At 37.3% G+C, this 21,165-nt stretch overlaps 1 protein-coding gene and 1 long non-coding RNA gene across 4 annotated transcripts in view; both read left to right on the top strand.

Moving 5' to 3' along the window:
• Positions 1 to 21,165, top strand: part of LOC133527413 (uncharacterized) — a 152,706-nt gene that overhangs the window by 77,720 nt on the left and 53,821 nt on the right. The gene's annotated exons all lie outside the window — the stretch shown is intronic.
• The window catches only part of LOC133527981 (dynein intermediate chain 2, ciliary), a 25,356-nt gene continuing 7,588 nt past the window's right edge, over positions 3,398 to 21,165 (top strand). The window contains exons 1-13 of one of the 3 annotated variants that reach the window (XM_061865207.1): positions 3,398 to 3,524; positions 4,998 to 5,105; positions 9,758 to 9,868; positions 10,331 to 10,535; positions 10,873 to 11,001; positions 11,233 to 11,340; positions 12,304 to 12,437; positions 12,827 to 12,961; positions 17,307 to 17,436; positions 18,474 to 18,641; positions 18,913 to 19,056; positions 20,396 to 20,505; positions 20,888 to 21,065. In XM_061865207.1, the coding sequence (XP_061721191.1) occupies positions 3,510 to 3,524; positions 4,998 to 5,105; positions 9,758 to 9,868; positions 10,331 to 10,535; positions 10,873 to 11,001; positions 11,233 to 11,340; positions 12,304 to 12,437; positions 12,827 to 12,961; positions 17,307 to 17,436; positions 18,474 to 18,641; positions 18,913 to 19,056; positions 20,396 to 20,505; positions 20,888 to 21,065 (1,675 nt within the window). In that variant the 5' untranslated portion in view covers positions 3,398 to 3,509. Of the gene's footprint in view, positions 3,525 to 4,997; positions 5,106 to 8,040; positions 8,312 to 9,757; positions 9,869 to 10,330; positions 10,536 to 10,872; positions 11,002 to 11,232; positions 11,341 to 12,303; positions 12,438 to 12,826; positions 12,962 to 17,306; positions 17,437 to 18,473; positions 18,642 to 18,912; positions 19,057 to 20,395; positions 20,506 to 20,887; positions 21,066 to 21,165 lie in introns of those variants that run through there. The other 2 variants (XM_061865209.1, XM_061865208.1) reach the window with 2 other exon arrangements.

Here is a 21,165-nt window from a genome sequence, read left to right as displayed (position 1 = left end):
CCTTTATCTTTGATAGTATACAATATTTAACTTTTCCATGACGCCAAATGTAGTGTATAATATTTAGTTATTTGGGGTTTTTTTTATCCTTATACTACGTCGGTGGCAAACAACCTTACTCACCGGTAGGAACACAACACTATGAGTAGGGTCTAGTGTTATTTGGCTGCTGTTTTATGTAAGTTATTTGGGTGGTATATGTTTAGTCCGTACCGACATAAAAAAAAATTTTTAGTAGGTAATAAACCTACTCAGTGGACGAAAATAAATTTCCAAAGATTAACTTTATGCGTATTAACTATTGTACTCATAGTTATGCTTCATAATTCCATTATAGGTAATACTTCAAAGTTGTGAGTGCTCTCAATAAAGTCATTCGCTCAAAGCGTCGACAGAGTTTGCTTTTAAACGGGTTCGAATGGGATCCTCACTCATAACTTTCAACTATAAAATAACTACTTGTGTAAAGATCAATTCATGACAAATTTCGTCATGGACCGATAACTTAATGAGTACAAGCGTCTCCTCCCGGAAAGACTGTAGCGATACAGGTACTGATGGTGGTTTAGTCGTTTCTGGGACTTCGATCTTAATAACATCGTGGGTTTAAAACTATAAATAAGATATTCACACATTAATCAATTGTCCGACCCATGACGGTTCCTACTTACGAAAACAACAAAGAAACCCACAGAGGTACCTCGGAGCTCTGATCTTAGCTTTTAAGGGAGATGACGTGGGCAGCTTTTGGTATCGTGGCTGTTGATATGGTATTATAAGTTCGAGTACCGAAGCGTCGTCTTCATCGGAAGCGGTGAGCTCGACTTCGAAGAGTGAAGGCGATACGCGCACGGAGCGCTCCGCGTAGGAGCGGTTAGGATGCTGTGCACAGTACGGAATCGGCATTTCAATCTCGATGGTAACATCGCTTTCTTCGTCGATACTGTCCTGTAATAGTAAAATATTGATTTTAATATACTTAGTTGCGAGAACAAAGTTAAGAATGACATGGTTATTGTACGGTAGATTTGTTTATATGGAATAAATATGCTATATTAACATACCAAGCTATGGCAGTGGTACGATAATACTGCCAAATTATTTTAGGTACGTGACCTCCTTCTACTCACCCCATTTTAGTGTCCGTATTTGCTGATATTATCAATATTGCTGCCAAGTCTCTTCAGTCTCTTAAGACACGAGCATCTTCACTTTGCACTTACCTCTTTCTAGTTTAGTATTCGCTGCTGTCGCCGATGCTGCTGCCAAGAATCTTACGCAGCCTTTCTATGACCCCAGTTCATTTTGCTGGCGCTATGCCAGCTCTTGTACACCCTAGCTGTGTGCTTACCTCATTCTGGTATGGGTGGATGTGGGGTTCACTTCTTGACCAGATGGATTAGATGGGTTCAGTGACGTCTATCCTTGTACAGTCTGTATCAAAAGTATCGGTTAACAATGCGCTTCAACAGTTTCTACCATCCTCTAATAGCCTATCAAAAAGAGACAGGTATCTATATGTAGAACAATCAGACTATAATAGATACTTTTGAACGTGAACTATTGTATCTCTATTTAGAAAAGTATTCCAGGGTGGCAGCTACTTTTAGTGCGTTGTGTCATCCGCTGCTATTAATGCTGACTGTACCTACTTACTAATGCTGTAACTGTGTGGCGACAACATTGTGCATTGCGACGGCTGCGCCACTCGCTGTCCGTCGCGTAGCCATCGGTACCGCTGCTACTATCTACCGGGTCCTGTACCAGCAGCAGCAGGCTTACCATCCTAGCCAACGACTTTTAACTAGTGGTCTCTCATATTCATGACGCCTATATATACCGACCTCGTTCGATGCCGCTGTCCGTCGGGTCCTGTGTCAACGGCAGTAGCTCACTGTCCTCACCCCCTTAAACTATAGCACTCTCAAACATCAATTTTAAGTGTATACCGACTACGGACCACATTCTGTTCATGGCGTCGCTGTCGATGCCGCTATCCGCCGGGTCTTGTGCACGTCCATTTGGCCTGTACACTGACCTCGTTCTGCCGCGCTTGGCGCTGGCCGTGTTACTCACTGTCCGTGGCGTCGCTATCGATGCCGCTGTCTGCCGGGTCTTGTGCATGTCCATGTGGACTGTACACTGACCTCGTTCTGCCGCGCTTGGCGCCGGCCGCGTCGCTCGTTGTCCGTGGCGTCGCTGTCGATGCCGCTGTCCACCGGGTCCTGTGCCGGCAGCAGCAGCTCTCGCAACTCGGGATCCGCCAGTGTGAACGCTTGCACCTCTGCTGGAAATTTAAGGATTGATATATCAATTAATTTTTTTTATATTTTAAAAAGAGGTTTTATTATGGAAATAACTGTTTTACAATTTAACAAAACAGTCACGGGATAAGTATAACCTTGACTCTATTCCCAGTGCATTTCGCGCGTACCAATCAGGCAGGCACGCGGGCGTTAAGATCGCATCATAACAAGATCAAAACCACAACTAATTGTTATATCAGTGTCGTCCTTTAACGCAACAATAAAAAAGATTTCTTTTTTATTTCTATAAATAGTTATGTGTGCTCCATTTTTAATCCCTTGACACAGTTGAAACTCAGTTAGGTACTTACCTATTAATGATGAAATTTGCATGTAGATATTTTTAAAATACCTTGTCATCAGTGTCCGAATATAGTAAAACTTCAAGTACAAATTATCGTTGCAAAATACTAAGTATCTTAATTAAAATATGTCAGGTATAACCCACATCAACTATTGGATAGTTATGTAGTTACCTACAGTTAGCGAAATAATATTCGCTGATCTCTCGAGCGATTTCTATAAAATAATCTTAATTTTGCTATCAATGAAAAAGCGAAGCTGCTAAATGATACATAAAGTTAGTACCTATTCGTTAAGCGGATACATATCTGCATATTATTAAAATATACTATTTATTACAGCTTACTTAAATTTAAAACTTTGCGCATCCTTTAATAATAAAACCAAGCACCTAAATTTCCAGGAGAACATATTGCTACATCATCTGTAAATACTTATGTATAATTTTTCCATATAGCATATTTCTTTAATCACAATGACAACACAGAACTAATGACCGTGAACATCAGGATACATATTACATCTTACAATGCCGATATACATCGATGATTCCGTAGTTACTTGCTACAGTTGTACAAAAATATGTTCAAAATAAATAAAATTAAACAGCTGAGTGACTAAACAGAGGTTAAATAATACATACATTTTCACTGCAGTTCGCTGTAGCTTTTAATCGTTACACGGACACGCGTGAAGCACAGTAGATTGTTGCGAACGGGCTACGGCCCGGCCACGTCTCATGTAGCCCCCGTCCTTGGTTGCCATAGCAACCGTCGTGCGCGCGCAACCCATTCTGACGTTGTGTTTTGACAAAATTGTTTCGAATTTGTCAAACTTTTCTAATCGCTACGAATATTCTGTAATTTAGTGTTTATTTATAAAGTAGACAAATAAATTAAAATGGCACCGAAAAAGGTATGTATTCTTGGATTATAGAATATGTTATACTAACAACTTTACTTATTATGTTAAATAATTTTCGTAAATTAGATAAAGATCGGTAAGCAATTTTAAAACTATTTCCTCAGGCTTATTTTATTATATTTTATTTAGAAGAATATTATTAAACTGATAACTCTAATACAATTTATTTTATTAAAGTAATATAAAATATATGATTATGTAATGCATCTATCACATTGATCAAACACATACCACGTTGCTACTCCACGACCCTCACTACTAGCAAGACACGTAACAGACTACGTCATAACCTCACTAATCCCAAACGGTATCCCGCTAAGTATTTACCTACACTAAAATTCCATATTGTTCCCTTTTATCCATGAATTCTAGCCCATAACTTTGGATATGATAGTAAAGCCATGCTGTGCTAGGAGTAAATGACTTCAGTTTGTTTTGGTTAGTCGGAAATTGGTAGGTAAGTAAAAATGCATTTCTCTGCTCATTTTAATATACTTTCAGTTACCTAACCAGATTCATAATAAAGATTGTTCTTACTATTTATATAAAAAGAAGATAATTGTTCTTACACTTACTACTTATGTGGAAGAGCAAATATATCTCGCAGCAACAAACATTTTTACCACAAACTATTAAATTGCTAACTAGCAATTACCTACTATGTGCTGTCAATAATTGGACTTAAAAAAACATATATATTTCTAATTAATTTATTGCTAAACCTAATAGTAGTTGTAGCGCTGCAAGAACTCTAAGGCAGCCGAATGCTAGAACGAGAACGTAATATACTTATAGGTAGGTAGAGGAGATTACTTCTATCATTAGCAGATAGCAAGACGGCGGCGAGTTAGTAATTCACTAGGAAACTATTGGTCTAGCAGGGTTTAGATGAAGATTATTTTAGTAACCTATTTGTAACTAAAAACATGGCAAGTGCGAGTCGAACTCGCGTACGAAGGATTCCGTACCATTATTTATAAAAACGGCAAAAAAATTATGTTTGTTGTATGGGAGCCCCCCCTTAAATATTTATTTTATTCTGTTTTTAGTATTTGTTGTTATAGCGGCAACAGAAATACATGATCTGTGAAAATTTTAACTGTCTAGCTATCACGGTTCATGAGATACAGCCTGATGACAGACGAACGGACGGACAGCGAAGTCTCAGTAATAGGGTCCCGTTTGACCCTTGGGTACGGAACCCTAAAAATGCGGGATCTATCAATTTTCTTAACTAACCCGCACATCATTATGATCGGCAAAACAATTACAATTCCAATAAGTGCATGTTAACGTAAGTACCTAAACATTACATTTTCGTACATTATGTTATGACTTTATGACCAATACAAAATACATTGTGTCAATAAATATTGCGCAACAGATACTATTACATTACATGATTACAATAATAGAGCAAACGACACAAGAAAATTGTATTAACGATTTTAATGATTTGCTTAGCTCCCTACTCTACCAGGGATGAGTAAGCAGGGCTCGGTAAAGTTGCCAGAGCTTTGGCGAAGTAAGTCCAAGGAAAAATCTCTTGGGATGCTACTAAAGCGTCTTACTGTAAGTATTGAGTCAATAGGACCCGATCAGTCATGTCTAGACGCTTGTACTGACGTCATATTGTAAATACGTGTGTTCTGTCTGTCTATGTTTGTGTATGTCCTTGCCCAGCTTCTGGGATGTTCGCGAATATCATAGCTTTCCACAAGTTTGAGTGACGTCACAGGTTGAAAACATTGCAACCGAAGTGCCTGTTTGTGTCTGTATCGTATTTATAAAAAATTGTTTTGATTGAGCATGGCTGTTCATTCAGGGTGGGCCCGAATAACCTGATCAACTTTAATCATGCCTATTGATGAGTGAACCTTTCAAAATCAACAAGTATGTTGTTATTATCGATTTTTATAAGCCGATCACTGTTTGTCCCGCCCCTGATCAATGGTCATGCCATGGCCGTGGTCAATGTCACTGTCAATGTCAGTTTGACAGCAATATAATTATGCACGTGCTATAAAAATAGCAAAAGGCGGGTCAATGGACGAAAATTTATCTGGAAAGCGTCTCTTCTTTCTTACCTTGGTGCGACAAGGTGCCGTTAACAAGTTACAGTAATTATATTTCTAAATTAAAACTAGAAAACTTGATCTAAGTAAATATAATATTATTTTATTATTTAGTCGTAATACCATCAGCACAGGGGCGTATTTACCCTAGGGCCAAGGGGGCCATGGCCCAGGTCAGCAGGCTTCGAAGGGCGGAGCACGCACTTTTCCAGAGGGCGGCCGAGGCCCACTGGCTGCCAAATATTAAAATACACATCTGCATCAGGAATACGTGGTTAAAGTTTATTAGGTTATGAAGACCAATTCATATAATATTTCATTCAATAGCTTGCAATGTGAATGTCCCATCACCATGCGACCTCGTTAAGCGTTAGGCCAAACGTTATACTGGCTTACTTATTTCAGATCCATTTCAATATAGTCTTACAGTCAAACGATTAAAGAAACATTACTTACATGAAATCTATTTTTAGTCTGCGAAATGTCAACTTGAATAATGAATACACCTTGTTTTGTAGAATCGATAAATCGACATCAATCAAACGGATTAGCAGACGTAGCTGAAATTTCTAAACTTTAAAGCCTTCAAACAGAAATATCAAAAACCGACTTACTGTAGTTAACGAACAAGTCTAATGTAGAAATGCATCCATTTAAATTTCTCTTGCTGTACACGACTTGACCGAAGGGCGAAACATTCTGGAATGAGAAGTTATAAAATGGAGTTCAATCGATATTTAATCATATTATCTCGTTACGCTTATCAATATCAGTGGTATTATCCCATCGATCCCCTAGCTGTCATCGTTCATTCATCAGAAGCACGCAACTCAGAAGGAACACTCGATCATGAAATTTAATGCTTATAACTTATAACATTGTCATTTGTGTTTTGCTTCATCCGTTCACGGCACGGTTGTAAACGTTTGTCTGAAAATAACTGGAATGAGTTTGTACTTTGTTGATCATGTCGCCAGTGTCGCCACTTTATATTATACAAACACTGTAATGATTTTTTTTCGTATTATTGAAGTTAAAGCTACTTCATACTTATGTTTCATTGGGCCAAGAGAGATGCTAACGAGATGATGATAAAATGATATCATTTTATAAATTCTAATGCCGCTTTCGGCTTTCTATGTTCGATTTTGACACATTTATACTTATAACTTTCTTATAGCTATATATATATATATATATATATATATATATATATATATAAGTCATAACTATATATTTAATAACCTTTGAATAGCTCTTTCAAGCTTTAGCTCTGCTACGAAGTGCTACGCCGTAGCTTGTATTAGCAAGCAAATTTCAAATAAACTGAATGCTGCTCGCGCGCAGCTTGTGGTGAATGGTGATCTAAAAATAAGAGATTCAATAAGAACAATGAAAACCATAATTCATGTGTACCAAACAAGATAGAATTTTTAAATTGTTGTGAGCCAGATGCGGAACGACTGTGAGTAAACTAAAATATTGAAAAAACAAAAACAAAATAACAAAAACCAAACACCTACTCGCAAAAAAAACACTCAAGTAATTAAAGAAAAGACAATATTGCAGTATAAAAGCCTTTAAGTTACAAAATAGATCTTTACTTACCAACTTACGTCGTTATAATTTTTTTATAAAATTTCTTTGTTATCTCTGCACATTCCAATAAAGACTTATAGCAATTTACAGATAAAGTTTATCCTTTAGAATGTCCTCAGATTGTAGAAATGCCAACGGGCGGTATGCTTGATAGCGAGTCGGCAAGTCCGCGGGACCCGATGTCGTGCCGTCGCAGTACTAGCTAATGCCAGACACGGTGGTAATTAGAATTTGGTGACACGCCTAGCCTGGGGACAAATTTGCGAACTTAGTACCGTTTGCAGAAGATATAATTAAATGTGAAATAAAATAAAATGTCCATTATGAGGAACATCCCAGTCAGCAGAGCAATAATCATGAGACAAGTTTGTCCACTTCATTTTTGGAGAGATGTAGATGTATCATTGTCTGCCGCATCAGTAATAGTTCCTTCCTTTATTTTAAACTTTTTAAAGTAATGTGTGCATTTTGCCATAATAATCAAAGCGTTCTATATATTTTAAGTTGAGCCTTTTCCTTGAAATGTGTTCCAGACATTTCAGAGTTCATTTTCCTTTATAGGCCTAGCTAGCAGCTTTTCAAGTTATTTCATTTATTTTTTAAGAATACCTTTAAGTCTAAAATTTGTCATTGTGGAGAATGTAATTACTTACATATTTCTAATAGCCAATGAACGACTGGTTTACTTTAAATAAAAAATCCTGTCATAATTAAGTTTCCAAAATATATATATAAGGATTTGGAATCACTAATAATATTCGAGTTTCATGGCAATGTTAATTTACACTTACCTACTGTTACAATTATATATTATCTACTTAAAGAATTCAGCTCGATATACAAATAACGAAATTCCATTAACATGCTGTTGTTACTTTCAGCTGAATTGTGGTATTAGTATGATACGATTTACATTACGGTTAATGTTGGTAAGGAAGTTGAGCACTATTAAAAACAAGTTACTTTCAAAGTTGCTTACAATGCAGCAAACGCGTTCGCAACGGTTCGCACCGCAGTCGTTTTTAACCCTTTGCCGAATTAATACGTTAAAAAATTTCGTTGCTATTAATAAAAATGTCTTTCGAAATGGATAGTGACAGTGACGTAAGTATTTGTGTTTTATACGATAAATGAGGAGAATCAACCGAACGTAACTTTTTTTATATTCGTTCAGTTCATGACAAATTTGTTCTAACGTTAGCTATTGCGTGACGTTAACTTTTTGATATTCATTTCATACCATAATACTATCATAAAATTGAATTTATTGGTTAACAGTAGCTGTATATAACCGCCATTAATATTACTGGCATAAAAATTATGTGAGAAAAAGATAAATGAAGCTACGCTATTTCAAATGTTATATTTTATTTTCACATATTGTGTTTACCTAGCAATGTTGCTCCAAAGCTGCGTATGATGAACTAATTATTTGATTAGCCTTACTTTTGTCCAAAACTAAGTTTATGTGGCGATTGGCTGAGGAATCAAAAAAATATCATTAAAAATTGTGTTTTACGTGACTCGTGCGTCCTCCGTTGGATTTTAACACATTTGGAATGGACCAGACCATCAGAAGACGTCGCTTATCTTTTGAATATTATTAGGCTAAGTAACCGCGAACTGGGTTATTTGGGTTTATTTTTTACCGAGCGATAGAGCACAACTTTTTTGAAAATTGAAAAGTGTATATTATTGTACCTAGTTCCTATTGTGCAATTAAGTTTAAATATTGCATTCTTGGCAAGCTTTTGCTTCGGTCCTTTTCCGTCCATGGTACTTCAAAGGTGATATAAAAACTATTTAATAAAACAGAGTAACAATGTCAAAAATTGATAGTTATTAACAGATACTCTCGTAAATATTTGATAGCTTGGCGTTTTAGTAATATTTACACGTAGGTATCTAGAAAAGGAAATTATCTATAGAAGCTTTGCATCACTTTTAAAACCTTTTACAGAATGTGTGTTCATATCTTGTGCAATTTGTTTTAGTAACATTATCATAATTTATTTGTAATTTATGCACAGTACACAATAAACCTGTATGTACTTGCCTGTCTTGAACTTAATACAAACTTTCTGAAATACCACTTCCATGTAAAATGCTGTAATATATCAGCCACCCAAATCTAAAAATGAAGCATTCTTCAAGCACGCAAACCTCTTTAATAGTTTGTTTACGCATGCACTGCTCGAATTAAGTATATTTTAATAGACTATTTACATGATCAGCCCTAATAAAGACTTAACAACGAATGCCATGCTAATTCGGCAAGCTTTTCAAATTGATATAAACCCGAACAGTATGGGTTTTGCTGCCAGCCGAGACTTGCGTGTCTCGACGATTTCTTCACGAAAAAAGATTCCATTATTTTTCTACCATGCTGAGGGCTATGATTAAACGTGCTCTTAACGGAGACGAACAAAATGCTATTATAAATAAGACGATTAACGTTTTAAATGTATGTTGCTCATAGTAATGGGTTTGAATAGTTGTTTGGATAATAGTTGTTGAATAGTTGTTAATTAATGGTTGATTTTGTGACAGAAAGAAGCACAGAAGTCGAAGGCCAACCTAACCGAGGGAGAGGACGCCCTAGATTGGCTGAAACCGCGTACGCTTATCAAACCCGACGACCAGGAAGACGTTCCAGAAGCCGTAAGTGTTGTTTCATTAAATGTCATTTTTAGAAACAAACCACTTAATCTGTCTTCTACCTCCCATCTCCTCTTCATCTTAATGTGACCTCTATCTATCATTACGGGTTATGCTCGTATAGAGAAATATAATTTTAAGTACCCTTATCACGAGTTACTGACAGTTCACATACTTTCTCTGTATCTCGCTCGAGTACTGACTTATTATATAGTGCGAGAAAGATGTATTGAAAGTAAATTACGTAGACGTTAGCGTATATGTCCCTGTTGACACTGTCACTGACTCGTGGTACGGGTACAGTTCTCATAAATAACTCACGATAATAATGATATTTACAATATAGAAGTTTACAAGGACGAAAACTCATTCTGGCTTACTTTGCTTCATAGAAATTCTTCCCATTCATTCAGACATTTTACAGAACTCAATATACCTATTATATTTAATGAAAAAAACCCCTAGGACCTTGACGAAGATGTCGGTCGGGTCCTGACACAGATCAACCCGCAGTGGGTCGCGGATGAAGTCGCGTATCACTACGGGAGGGCCATGTTTACCTTTAAACCTAAGCCAACGTTTGGGAAGGCGTTCCCACTGTTCATCTACCAGGGTACTGCGATCCGTAAGGATTCCGATGAAGCTAAAGCACAAATTGCTGCTGGTTATGGTAAGTTGATAAATGGCGACATTTTGACAAAATGTACCAAAAATATAGATTTTTAATATTTGGATAATGTATTAATTATCCTGTTTTTCTTAAGAAATCAAGCATCTTTGAATACTTTTTTCTTAGCGGCAACGTGAGCCACGGAACATGTTTTAGTATTGTAACAAGACTGATCAATACAATGCCTCATTTAAAAAATATATATAACTTCTTATTTAATGTCTCAATAAGTACTTATTAAATATTCTTTTTTTTTTACAAAGTTTGAAAGAAAAATCAGAATGAAATGAACGATGGTATATGGTGAAAGAAGATAAAACTTCTATATCATTATAAGGTATGGTGGGTTTCGACGACGCGGGGCCAAAGCGCGCGAAGGTGAAAAAGACAACGGAGGACGCGGAGGAGGAGGAGGAACCAGAACCAGAGCCGCCGCCGCCCGCCGGCGAGGAGGCTAAAGCGGAAGGTCATAACACATTTTCTAAATACCTATTCTTATTGTAGGTACTTTAATGCGACCGTAATACGAATACTTACCCATAGCGTAGCGTTTGCCGCTTGAGGACCCCATTATTTGTTTTGTCTTTTCCTAAATTTAACTTTATTCCTATTTGATGTTACCTACCAAAAAATTCATACAACTCGTATTACTTTACTGTTTCATTAAAACCAAGCTTATTGAAATGTCTAAATATAGAGGAACAAAAGCCGGAGGAAGAAAAGGCAGCGGCGGAACAAGCTCCAGAAACGGCCGAGGGCGAGCAGCAAGAAGGAGAGGGTGGTGAGGAGGCCGAACCGGAAGATGGTAAGCATTGTATTTCATCTAACATAGATTTCTTTAAAAAAAATAGATTTTCGAAATTTCGAGCCAGAAAACTCAGCACGTGTGATAACAGCTTAATGTCTTACACATACTGTGGAACGACGCTATACTTGGGGTTGGACATGAGATTTTTTTGTTTTCGATGATACTTACATTTTTATTGTCTTAACAATAATCTATGAAATTAAGTAAGGATATTGAGAAACTATTCAGGACTAAATATCTCTCCTAAATTTTACGATCATTTATCAATATTATAATAATTATTCATCAAAAGACAGAAATTCTTATGTCCAACCACGAGTACGGTGTCGTTCCACAGTGGGCCGGTTGTGCCTACCACAATTGACGAACCGATCAATATCACTCAGAGTGAACTTAAACTTCGCATAAAATTTAGCGAACATTTTAACGGCGACTGATGGTTTGTTGCTGACTCTAAAGAAATGACACACAAATAAGAAGATCCATGTGAGGAGCTAATAAAATGTATTTTATTTTAAATAACGGCTGTAGTTGATGCTAAAAGTTAGTTACAGAGAACTAAGAAGAGTAACACTCCCAGTTCCTATCTTATGTACCTTTTTCTACACCAGTACTCGTCGATTAAAGGACTACCAGTGAGATTGAAATCAACTTCATAAGAAGCGCGGCGCGCGGGGCCCCGGCGCGCTGTCTATAGGATCTGAACAGCAGTGTTATTAGGAATATTCATACAATATTATGCAACTGTTCTTTTATTCTGACTTCTGGGCAAAAATCTACAAACCAATATTTACTTTGATTTTATTTATAATTTTTGGTGTATGCTGCTGTCTTAAAAAAAATGTATGCAACGGTACATAATTACGTCTTACACCCTAAAAAATAACCCTTGTACTCGTACCTATTGAACAAAATACTATTAGATGACTCCAAATTTTGGTCATTCTCTTGTCAACATAGCCGAGGAAGGGGGCGGGGGCGGGGCGCCACCCGCAGGCGAAGAAGAGATTGTCATCAGGCCCCGCGTCAAGAAGCTTGCCAACCAGTTCAACTTCTGCGAGCGGGCTGCGCTCACATTCAACAATCCTCGACGTGTGAGTCTTGTTTTTGTTGAAATCTATGGAGACATCCTTGGTACAGCTAGCAACAATAGCAGCGGCTGAAACAACGTACGAAAAATATCTGCCACCCTGATTACCTGTTCAGAAAAGTATCTGTTACAATCTAAATGTTCTACATTTCGAGACATATCTATTTTCTTATAAAATGGCATCTCCTATATACCGTTTTCGTATGAGGTTATGATCCTGACCACGTTTTTCAGTCATCTTTCTGCATTTTTTATGAACGATTTCTTTTGATTTACCTATATGTACCGACGAAGATTACTAAGTATTTATTTCTTGATATCTTCGTGGATATCATGCAACCTTTTAAACAATTAAAGCTGCAATTTAAAAATAAACTATAATTGTAACTTCAGTCAGTGGAAACTCAGACGATACCACCGGCGCGAGCGAACTACAGCGGCGTGGCCCTGCAGAGCATCATATTCGACTTTTACCAAGAGGACTATGCCAGGAAACTGAAAGAGAAAGAAGATGAAAAACCTAAGAGAGTAAGCACATTGACGCCATTAACTTGTATCAACTTATTCTTCGTAAAGTATAATGTCGAATACTTTAGTACTACCTACATGTGCAGCACTACATTTGAACTACAGCTTTATGTCATACATTATTACCTAACCCTGGGATTGCCAAACTGGGCTATAACCGCGAAAATCGAAGTTCCTAAATTGCAGGCATTTTTTTCTGTCATTCCAAAGATAATTAAGAAGACCAAGAGTGCTCACTCCATACAACGGTTTTGTTACCAAACATACTATTATTTTCGTAGTCTACATCTAGCGTCAAGTAGCGGAACTCTCAGTACTGCTAATCGACAATTGATATCGCGGCAAACAAAAAGTCTAATGCTCAACGATTTTCAGCAAATATTATAACCAGAGTAAGCGTAGGAGTTGAAAATAGAGTTCCGGTTACTCTGGTTAATCTGGTTAGCGGTAAATCGTTGAGCATTAGACTTTTTGTTTGCCGCGATATCTATTGTGCGAATTTCGGATTTCGCGGTAGGTAGGCGACCTCTGTTACTTACGAACCGCATGCGGCACTTTGAAGGCGTATATTGTATTGTATTGTATTTATTGTATTGCATAGATCTTGTCATTCACGAAGACGCGTGCCTTGACTCGTAATGTCATGTTAGGCTTGACAAATCAGCGACAGCAATCGTGGATGACACTAACTATAATTGCGCTATTCAACTTACCAGAAAAATTCTAATTTCAGAAAACCGACCTTGAACCGGTTTTTTTTGTTCGTTCATCTGTTTGGCTCCCTATCGCTCGATTATAAAAAAGTGATTTTCTTCTCAAAAGTTTGCCGAGTTCAAAACTGTTCACAATTATTTTTATCGGAATTAACAGCATGTCAAATAAAATGAAACGTCAAGCGAAGTCTATAATGCTCAATAAAAACATTACGAAAATTATGGTGTATTAGGGTAACGAATAAGAGAAAGTAAAATGAAATTTCATGTATGAGAGATTAAAATGGAATATGTTGAATATACACATACGAAACAAAACAAATACCAGAAATGTTAGAAAGAAAAAAAAAAGGAAAAAAGGCGCAGCGTACTCGTACCTAACGTGGTTTTGAACTTCCGTCCATCGTATAACTACCGGGTACGATTACCCCTTAGTCACGCATCTACTGTCACATATTGTCGAATTTTCAGATCACAATCCGTCCTACTGACGTCAGGAGTATCAGAAAGGCCGCATGAAATTTAAGTGAAATTTATACGGTAACATTTCTATCAGAAATATTTCCTGTCAATTATGTAATTTTCAACAGTTGAAATATGTCACCGTTAAGGAAATATGTGAAATGTTTCAGAAATTGCCCATCGCTAGTTCTGACCTGGTTTTACTTAATTGTGATTCAGTGAATGTACTTAGTCCAACTACTCTAAGTAGGTACTAGGCACTGACCTATCACACATAGACAGTTAGTCCTCATAAGGCTAATCTGCCAAAATTGAAGCCGAAACACGATCGATGTGTGCGTGCGACGCTCGTGTCTTACGCTCAGCGACACACACATATATACAAAAACGGGTTGCCAGAGTTCATTTATTCCCCTTAAAGTAGATGGATTTTAACCACATCCTTATACATGGCTATCAATCATTTGGGAGTGTGTATGTAAGTAGATATTAAATTTATAGCAAAAGCTTTCAAGGTTTCTTTTAAGGACTTTGCATTTCTGTACTTTGTGAAATAATGTTTAAATAAAAAACGTTTATTTTTTTATTTTACAAATGTGCACAGATAATAGCTGGTAGAATTGACTTTGGAATAATGATTTTAAATGATAAATATTTAATGACGATCATTTGGATTCGATTTGGTTTGATTTTATTTGATATCTTACATTTAATATGTTCTTCGGGTTGGTGTGGTGAAAAGTTTTGTGTTTCACTTGGGGCAAAATTTGTTTAACTCTCGTAACTTGAAACCCTCGCAACGCTCAAGATTCCATTTTTAGAAATTTTGGGATCTTTATCTACTTAGCTCGATAATATTGCTAATTAGCACGAGCGGTTAAACAACAACTTTCCCTCTTGTAAAACAAATAACTATTTATCGTCAGTACTAGTAATTGTACCTGCCGGCCTAGCCAAGGTTGCAATCGCTATTGCTTCGACAACGAAACGCTTTGTGTCTCTCGTCTCTCTATCAGTCTTCCATATAAGTGCGACAGTGACAGTTGCGTTTCGTTTTTACAGACCTTAACTGTAACACCTGTGTTCCACAAATACAATTTACTTTTCTTGCTCATCAAAATGGCGAGAGCATATTCGACTATGTTTAGTCGGTTTCCATATTGCATCGTTCCAATTTAATCTAATTTTTTCCGTCCATCTCGCAGACAGAAGCGGATCAGTCGGAAATCTAAAACGAATATCACACAAAATAAAAATATGAATTTAAACTGTAATTTTATAAAAGACAAAACATAATTTGAAATAAAAGAATGAAAAACTATAAAAGAATATTTTCTATAGTCATACAAGGAACGTAAAGTAAGCATATTAATTTTATTTTATCAATGTAATCGTCATGCCTCATTTCGAGGAAAAAAGATTCATATCACCTGGCAACATTTATAAGTAATGGCGGCTGACGAAAATTTGGATTTTTGTATTTACAATTACGTAAAAATATCACATTAAACTGGATACTTACGCGTGAAATGTTATATCAGGCGGTTTGTTTTTATTCACTGATGTGTTGTGACACCCATTCACCGCACAAACAACCATCTTTCTTGTATTTTTTAATTTATAACCGGGAGGTGTACACAAGCCAACTCGACCTTGACTACTGCGAGGGCCGTTCGGATACGATGACACGAGGGCGACATAATGTCGTACTCGAAATGGCTTCACTAGGGATGTACAGACTAGGCATCTAGGTACTAGGTAGATACTTACAGTAAGCTGTTTGTTCAATGAACTCGATGATTTGCATTTGACATTCGATGTTCCGATGGTTGGTAATATAATCTTTTTTTAGCTCGTTTTGATTTGCGGTTTACATCTTTTATGAATTACATCTTTAATGGTTTCACGACAAACATAGAATTAGGTATAAATATATTATATAGGCATGCTAACTAACGTATGTACAAAAGAAACGATTAAATAAAGATATTATCTATCGCATGATTCAATAGATAGCGTAACCATAGCTTACTTGTTAAGCATAGAGTGCTCACTCCAAAACGCTTCTTATTTTCATAGTCGACATCTAGCGTCAAGTACCTAGTAGATTATCAGCAGTGCTACTTGACAATAAATGTCGCGACAAACGAAAAGTTGAATGCTCAACAATTTTCAGCTAACTAACCGGAACTCTATTTTTACCCCTTCTGCTTGTTAATATTAGTTGAAAATTGTTGAGCAATAAAATTTTCGTTTGTCATGACACTCGTGACATCTAGTGTCAAGTAGCGGTGCTCATAAATACGCTACTTGACGCTAAAAATAAGCGGAAAAAAATAAGCGTTTTGGTAAGAAAACTGATCTATGAAGTGAGCACTCTACGCTTACTTATTTCTCTATGGCCTAATAAATAAACAAAAAGTGCTTTTAGGCTTCGGAATTGAAATTAAACATAGGTAAAGAATTATAATGTCTCCTATTCGATTTCATAGCATAGCATAATAACAGCTTAAGTATGTACAGTCAGCAAAACTATTAGCTTAGCACGCCAGCATTCAACAGCAGGGGTACTGACTAGGTACGTCAAACATACCAACTACAGCCAAATGTTTACGTCGCTTTTGACGCATTTCATTATTTGATTGAATGTCGATGACCAAGCACTATTAAATAAATGACATGCCTTTTGAGCCTCAAGTTAGAGGCATTCCACCAGAGTGTCGCTTATGAGCATTATTATTTTAATTCACTATACTTATGTGTAGGTACTTCTGAAATTAAAAATAAAAGCGGCATTCTCAGTGGCATTACTGGATGGCGTATATTAAATACTTTCTACAAAAATGCCTTTATTAATAAGTTTGCTGCTTTCATTGTATAGCTTCGTGCCTGTGACAGCGGTCAGCTGAGTCCAATTTTGCTTTCTAACGTTAAATGATAGCAGTAAAGCTGTTAGACGCATAAAACTAATATAATAATTATCTATGATAAATAGCATAATTTACAAAAATGATGAGCCACGTAGCTAAAGTTCTCATTATTTTATATTTACTTACATCTCTTTCACCGAAGTCAAATAGATCAAGAAACCCTAGTCAAGTGCAAATCAAAGCTCGTTAATAAAAGTGTTTTAAATGGGATACAAGTTAATTCAATAATTGTACGTCCAGTTGCGCAAGAAAGCGGCCAAGCATGCGAAGTCCGCGCAACAGATTCACGACGAACAACTCGCCACGCGCGTTCGCGAAGCTTGGGCCGTGCTCGAGCGGCTGGTCAATCAAAACATCTATGACGATATTGGTAAGGCGACTGCAGCATTTTTGCCACACAGCTTCCACCATCAAGAGATTAGACATGGTCCCGTATCTTTTCCAAACCGTTTGATCTTACAAGGTTAACTGTTTAAAAGAACCCTACTGGGGGAGTACGGAGTACATCCACCATACAGAAGACCACAGCCATAATAACATTGCTACTTAAGTACTCTGTAGTAAGGTTCCCAGAGACCCGAACACATGAAGGCCGGCAGGTAACGCATTTACAACCTCTCTGGTGTTGCGGGTGTCCGCTTCTCACCGGACGGGCGCTTCCCACTAGATGATTTGTCTGCTCGTTTGTCTCCTATCTCATAAAAATAAAAAATAAACATTTTGACAGCGGCATGCGAAAGGTTACCAAAGGACAATGTTAACCAACATTGTCGATTTTCTTCTAGAAACCGCTCATTAGAAACTTTAATAAATACAAGTTGTAGGTAACAAAATTAATGAGGATCTGTTTAATACTCGGTATCATGATCTGATTAGGAAAAAGTAGAATTGTTTTAAGAGGGATATAATTGTTTTTTTTTTTCTACTGGGCAGGCCGTCAAAGTCTGCAAACCCTTCGTACAAAGGCCAAAATGTTTTCGGCACTAAATCATTTTTTAGGGTTCCGTACCCAAAGGGTAAAACGGAACCCTATTACTAAGACTCCGCTGTCCGTCCCACCGTCCGTCCATCCGTCTGTCACCAGGCTGTATCTCATGAACCGTGATAGCTAGACAGTTGAAATTTTCACAGATGATGTATTTCTATAACAACAAATACTAAGAAGTACGGAACCCTCGTTGGGCGAGTCCGACTCGCACTTGGCCGTTTTTTTTCTACTTTTTCCTAATCACAATAAGATAACAAAATATGCCCTTAGCCCGATCTCCCACTATTTTTGTTACAACTTGTACTTATATCCAACTGCATTCTAACTATCCTCATTTTGGTTCAGCAATTTCAGCATTCGTTACGCTCCGTATATCTGTCTCAAATCTGTCTGTACTTACCTAATGGTATTGTCCTCAGCTCAAGACTACCGCTATTGGGACGACCCGTCGGATGACTTCCGTGAAGGCATGGGCTCTCTGTTGCCACTTTGGAAGTTCCAGTACGAACCTATGCGCAGCCATGCAGTCTGTGATGTCGCTTGGAACCCGCACTATCAGGATTTGTTCGCTGTCGCTTATGGATCATGTAAGTAACTCATTATGTAAAGCTTCTCTGGATTGATCAAGTTATAAGAACAAGACATCATTGGCTCGCGCAAGTTCGCAATGTTGTGTGAGAACAAGAAGATTTGATTTGTTGTGGAAATAGACGGACTAGTTGGACTGTTGGAACCAGACGATTAGTTAGGAATTACTTCTGCCATAGTGGAGTGGAATATCTGATTAAAGTAACACAAAGAGTATAGTTACCTACTTTTTCTTAATCTTCTTCTATTAATCACGTTCTCTTCTTCCAGTGGATTTTACCAACCAACAAAAGGAGGGTTGCCTCTGCCTGTACAGCATCAAGAACCCTGCATTTCCCGAGTACGCCGTTATCACGGAGTCCCCACTCATATGCCTTGATGTCTACCATGAGACTCCTTACCTTATTTGTGTTGGTAAGTGATCGAAACAAAACTAGAAATAAAATTTAGTATATTCTTCACCTAACGTCAGTATTTATTTTTTAGACAGACACAATATCGTAATTTATTTATTTATTGAACAATATATGCAAGTTTACAGTACTAGACCAAAGCACTTACATATTACAATATATTAAACTATAAATTAAGCCTTATTACAGCATGCTATGCTCTGAGAACCCTCAGAGATTAAATTGATATAGACCGTCTTAAAATAGTTTATTATGCGCTAATAGAGGCTAAATTGAGATACAGTATTATGCTATGGGGAAACAGCTGCCAGTATAACATCAATAGAGCTATTAAAAAACCGGCCAAGAGCATGTCGGGCCACGCTCAGTGTAGGGTTCCGTAGTTACTCTTCCGTCACAATAAGCTAAACTGGAGCTTAAAGTATAGTAAATTGTTAACCAAGGGATGAAACGGTACCTTTCACCCGAGTTAAACAAATAGGCAAATTTGCATAATCAGTACCTAATTAAAGTAAGTCTTTTACTATGAAGGGAAAACTTTTTGCGATAACTCAAAAACAGCTAAACTGATCATGTCCGCTATAGTTTTCATTTAATGTCTTTCTTAAGCTCTACTTCCACGATTTTTTTCATATTTTTTGGACCTATGGTTCAAAAGTTAGAGGGGGGGGGACACAATTTTTTTTTCTTTCGGAGCGATTATCTCCAAATATATTCACTTTATCAAAAAATGTTTCTTGAAAACCCCTATTAGTTTTGAAAGACCTTTCCAACGATACCCCACACTCTAGGGTTGAAGCGAAAAAAAAATTTCACCCCCACTTTACGTGTAGGGGAGGTACCCTAAAAAAATATTTTTTTACATTTTATTGTACGACTTTCTCGGTTTTATTGATTTATATATCCATGCCAAATTTCAGCTTTCTAGCACTAACGACCACGGAGCAAAGCCTCGGACAGACAGACAGACAGACAGACAGACAGACAGACAGACAGACAGACAGACAGACGGACATGGCGAAACTATAAGGGTTCCTAGTTGACTACGGAACCCTAAAAAGAGCTATTAGAATCATGTTTCGCATCCCACAAAAGACAATTTTCAAAAACTCGGTACCCTTACGGTGCCTAGTTTATATATGCTTATATTACTCACGGATCTCGTTAAACATAGCTCTAGATTTGAAACTGATCAAGAACAGGAGATGCGTAAAGTGTCGCGCACCAAAAATATAAAAGTTAACTTCCGTCCATTATCCAAAATAAAGGAGCACTGTACAAGACACCAGGTTGTAATGTCGTAATGTGCGTGTGATTCTTACAGTTTTCTTGTGTGACAGGCCGCTACGACGGTAATGTGTGCGTTTACAATGCACAACTAACATTGGAGTCTTCTTACCAGTACAAATCGGATTCCGTCAGAGATAAACACAGCAGTATTGTATGGGAGGTAAATTGGACAAACATAATTTTTTTACTTCAATTACAAATTGGTTTCTTATTCTATTTATTTGTTACTGACTTACTCCAAACTAAATAAGTCCAAACTTCAGAGGTGTCCTTAGCCACTGAAGAGTTCTACTATCTATCTTTCAGCTCAATTACTAGGTAAATGAAACGCTACGTATGGGACTCATTAACACAAACCAAATGTAAAGTACAGGAAGGAACTCAACATAAACCAAAAGCGGTACTTCTAGACAGGAGGTTTACCTATTTTTTTGAACTTACGAATAAAGCAGGGACCTTTCAAACATTATGAATATCATATTTGTTACCGACATACACCGCAATCTTAGTCTGATGATGATGATTCTACTATATTTCATCAGATCCGCTGGGGTCCCCGCCTGCTCGACGGCGAGGCCTCCTTCTTCTCTATCTCTGGCGACGGCCGCGTGGTGCAATGGGCGGTGATGCCGGGCGAGCTGCAGGCCACAACCATCATCACGTTGCAGTCGCCTGTGCCTCCCATCCCTGGGCCCGACGGAACCATGCTCACCGTTAACAGTAACTACATTTAAGAGCCACCCCACACTAGCGTTTTTTATTTATTTATACTTTATTTCACACATAAATAAAAATGTACAAATGGCGAACTTAATGCCAA

The sequence above is a fragment of the Cydia pomonella genome, chromosome 18, assembly GCF_033807575.1.
Source record: "Cydia pomonella isolate Wapato2018A chromosome 18, ilCydPomo1, whole genome shotgun sequence".
In the NCBI taxonomy this organism is placed as follows: domain Eukaryota; kingdom Metazoa; phylum Arthropoda; class Insecta; order Lepidoptera; family Tortricidae; genus Cydia; species Cydia pomonella.
The sequence above is the reverse complement of the archived record's forward strand: the minus strand, read 5'-3'. Positions and strand labels throughout refer to the sequence as shown.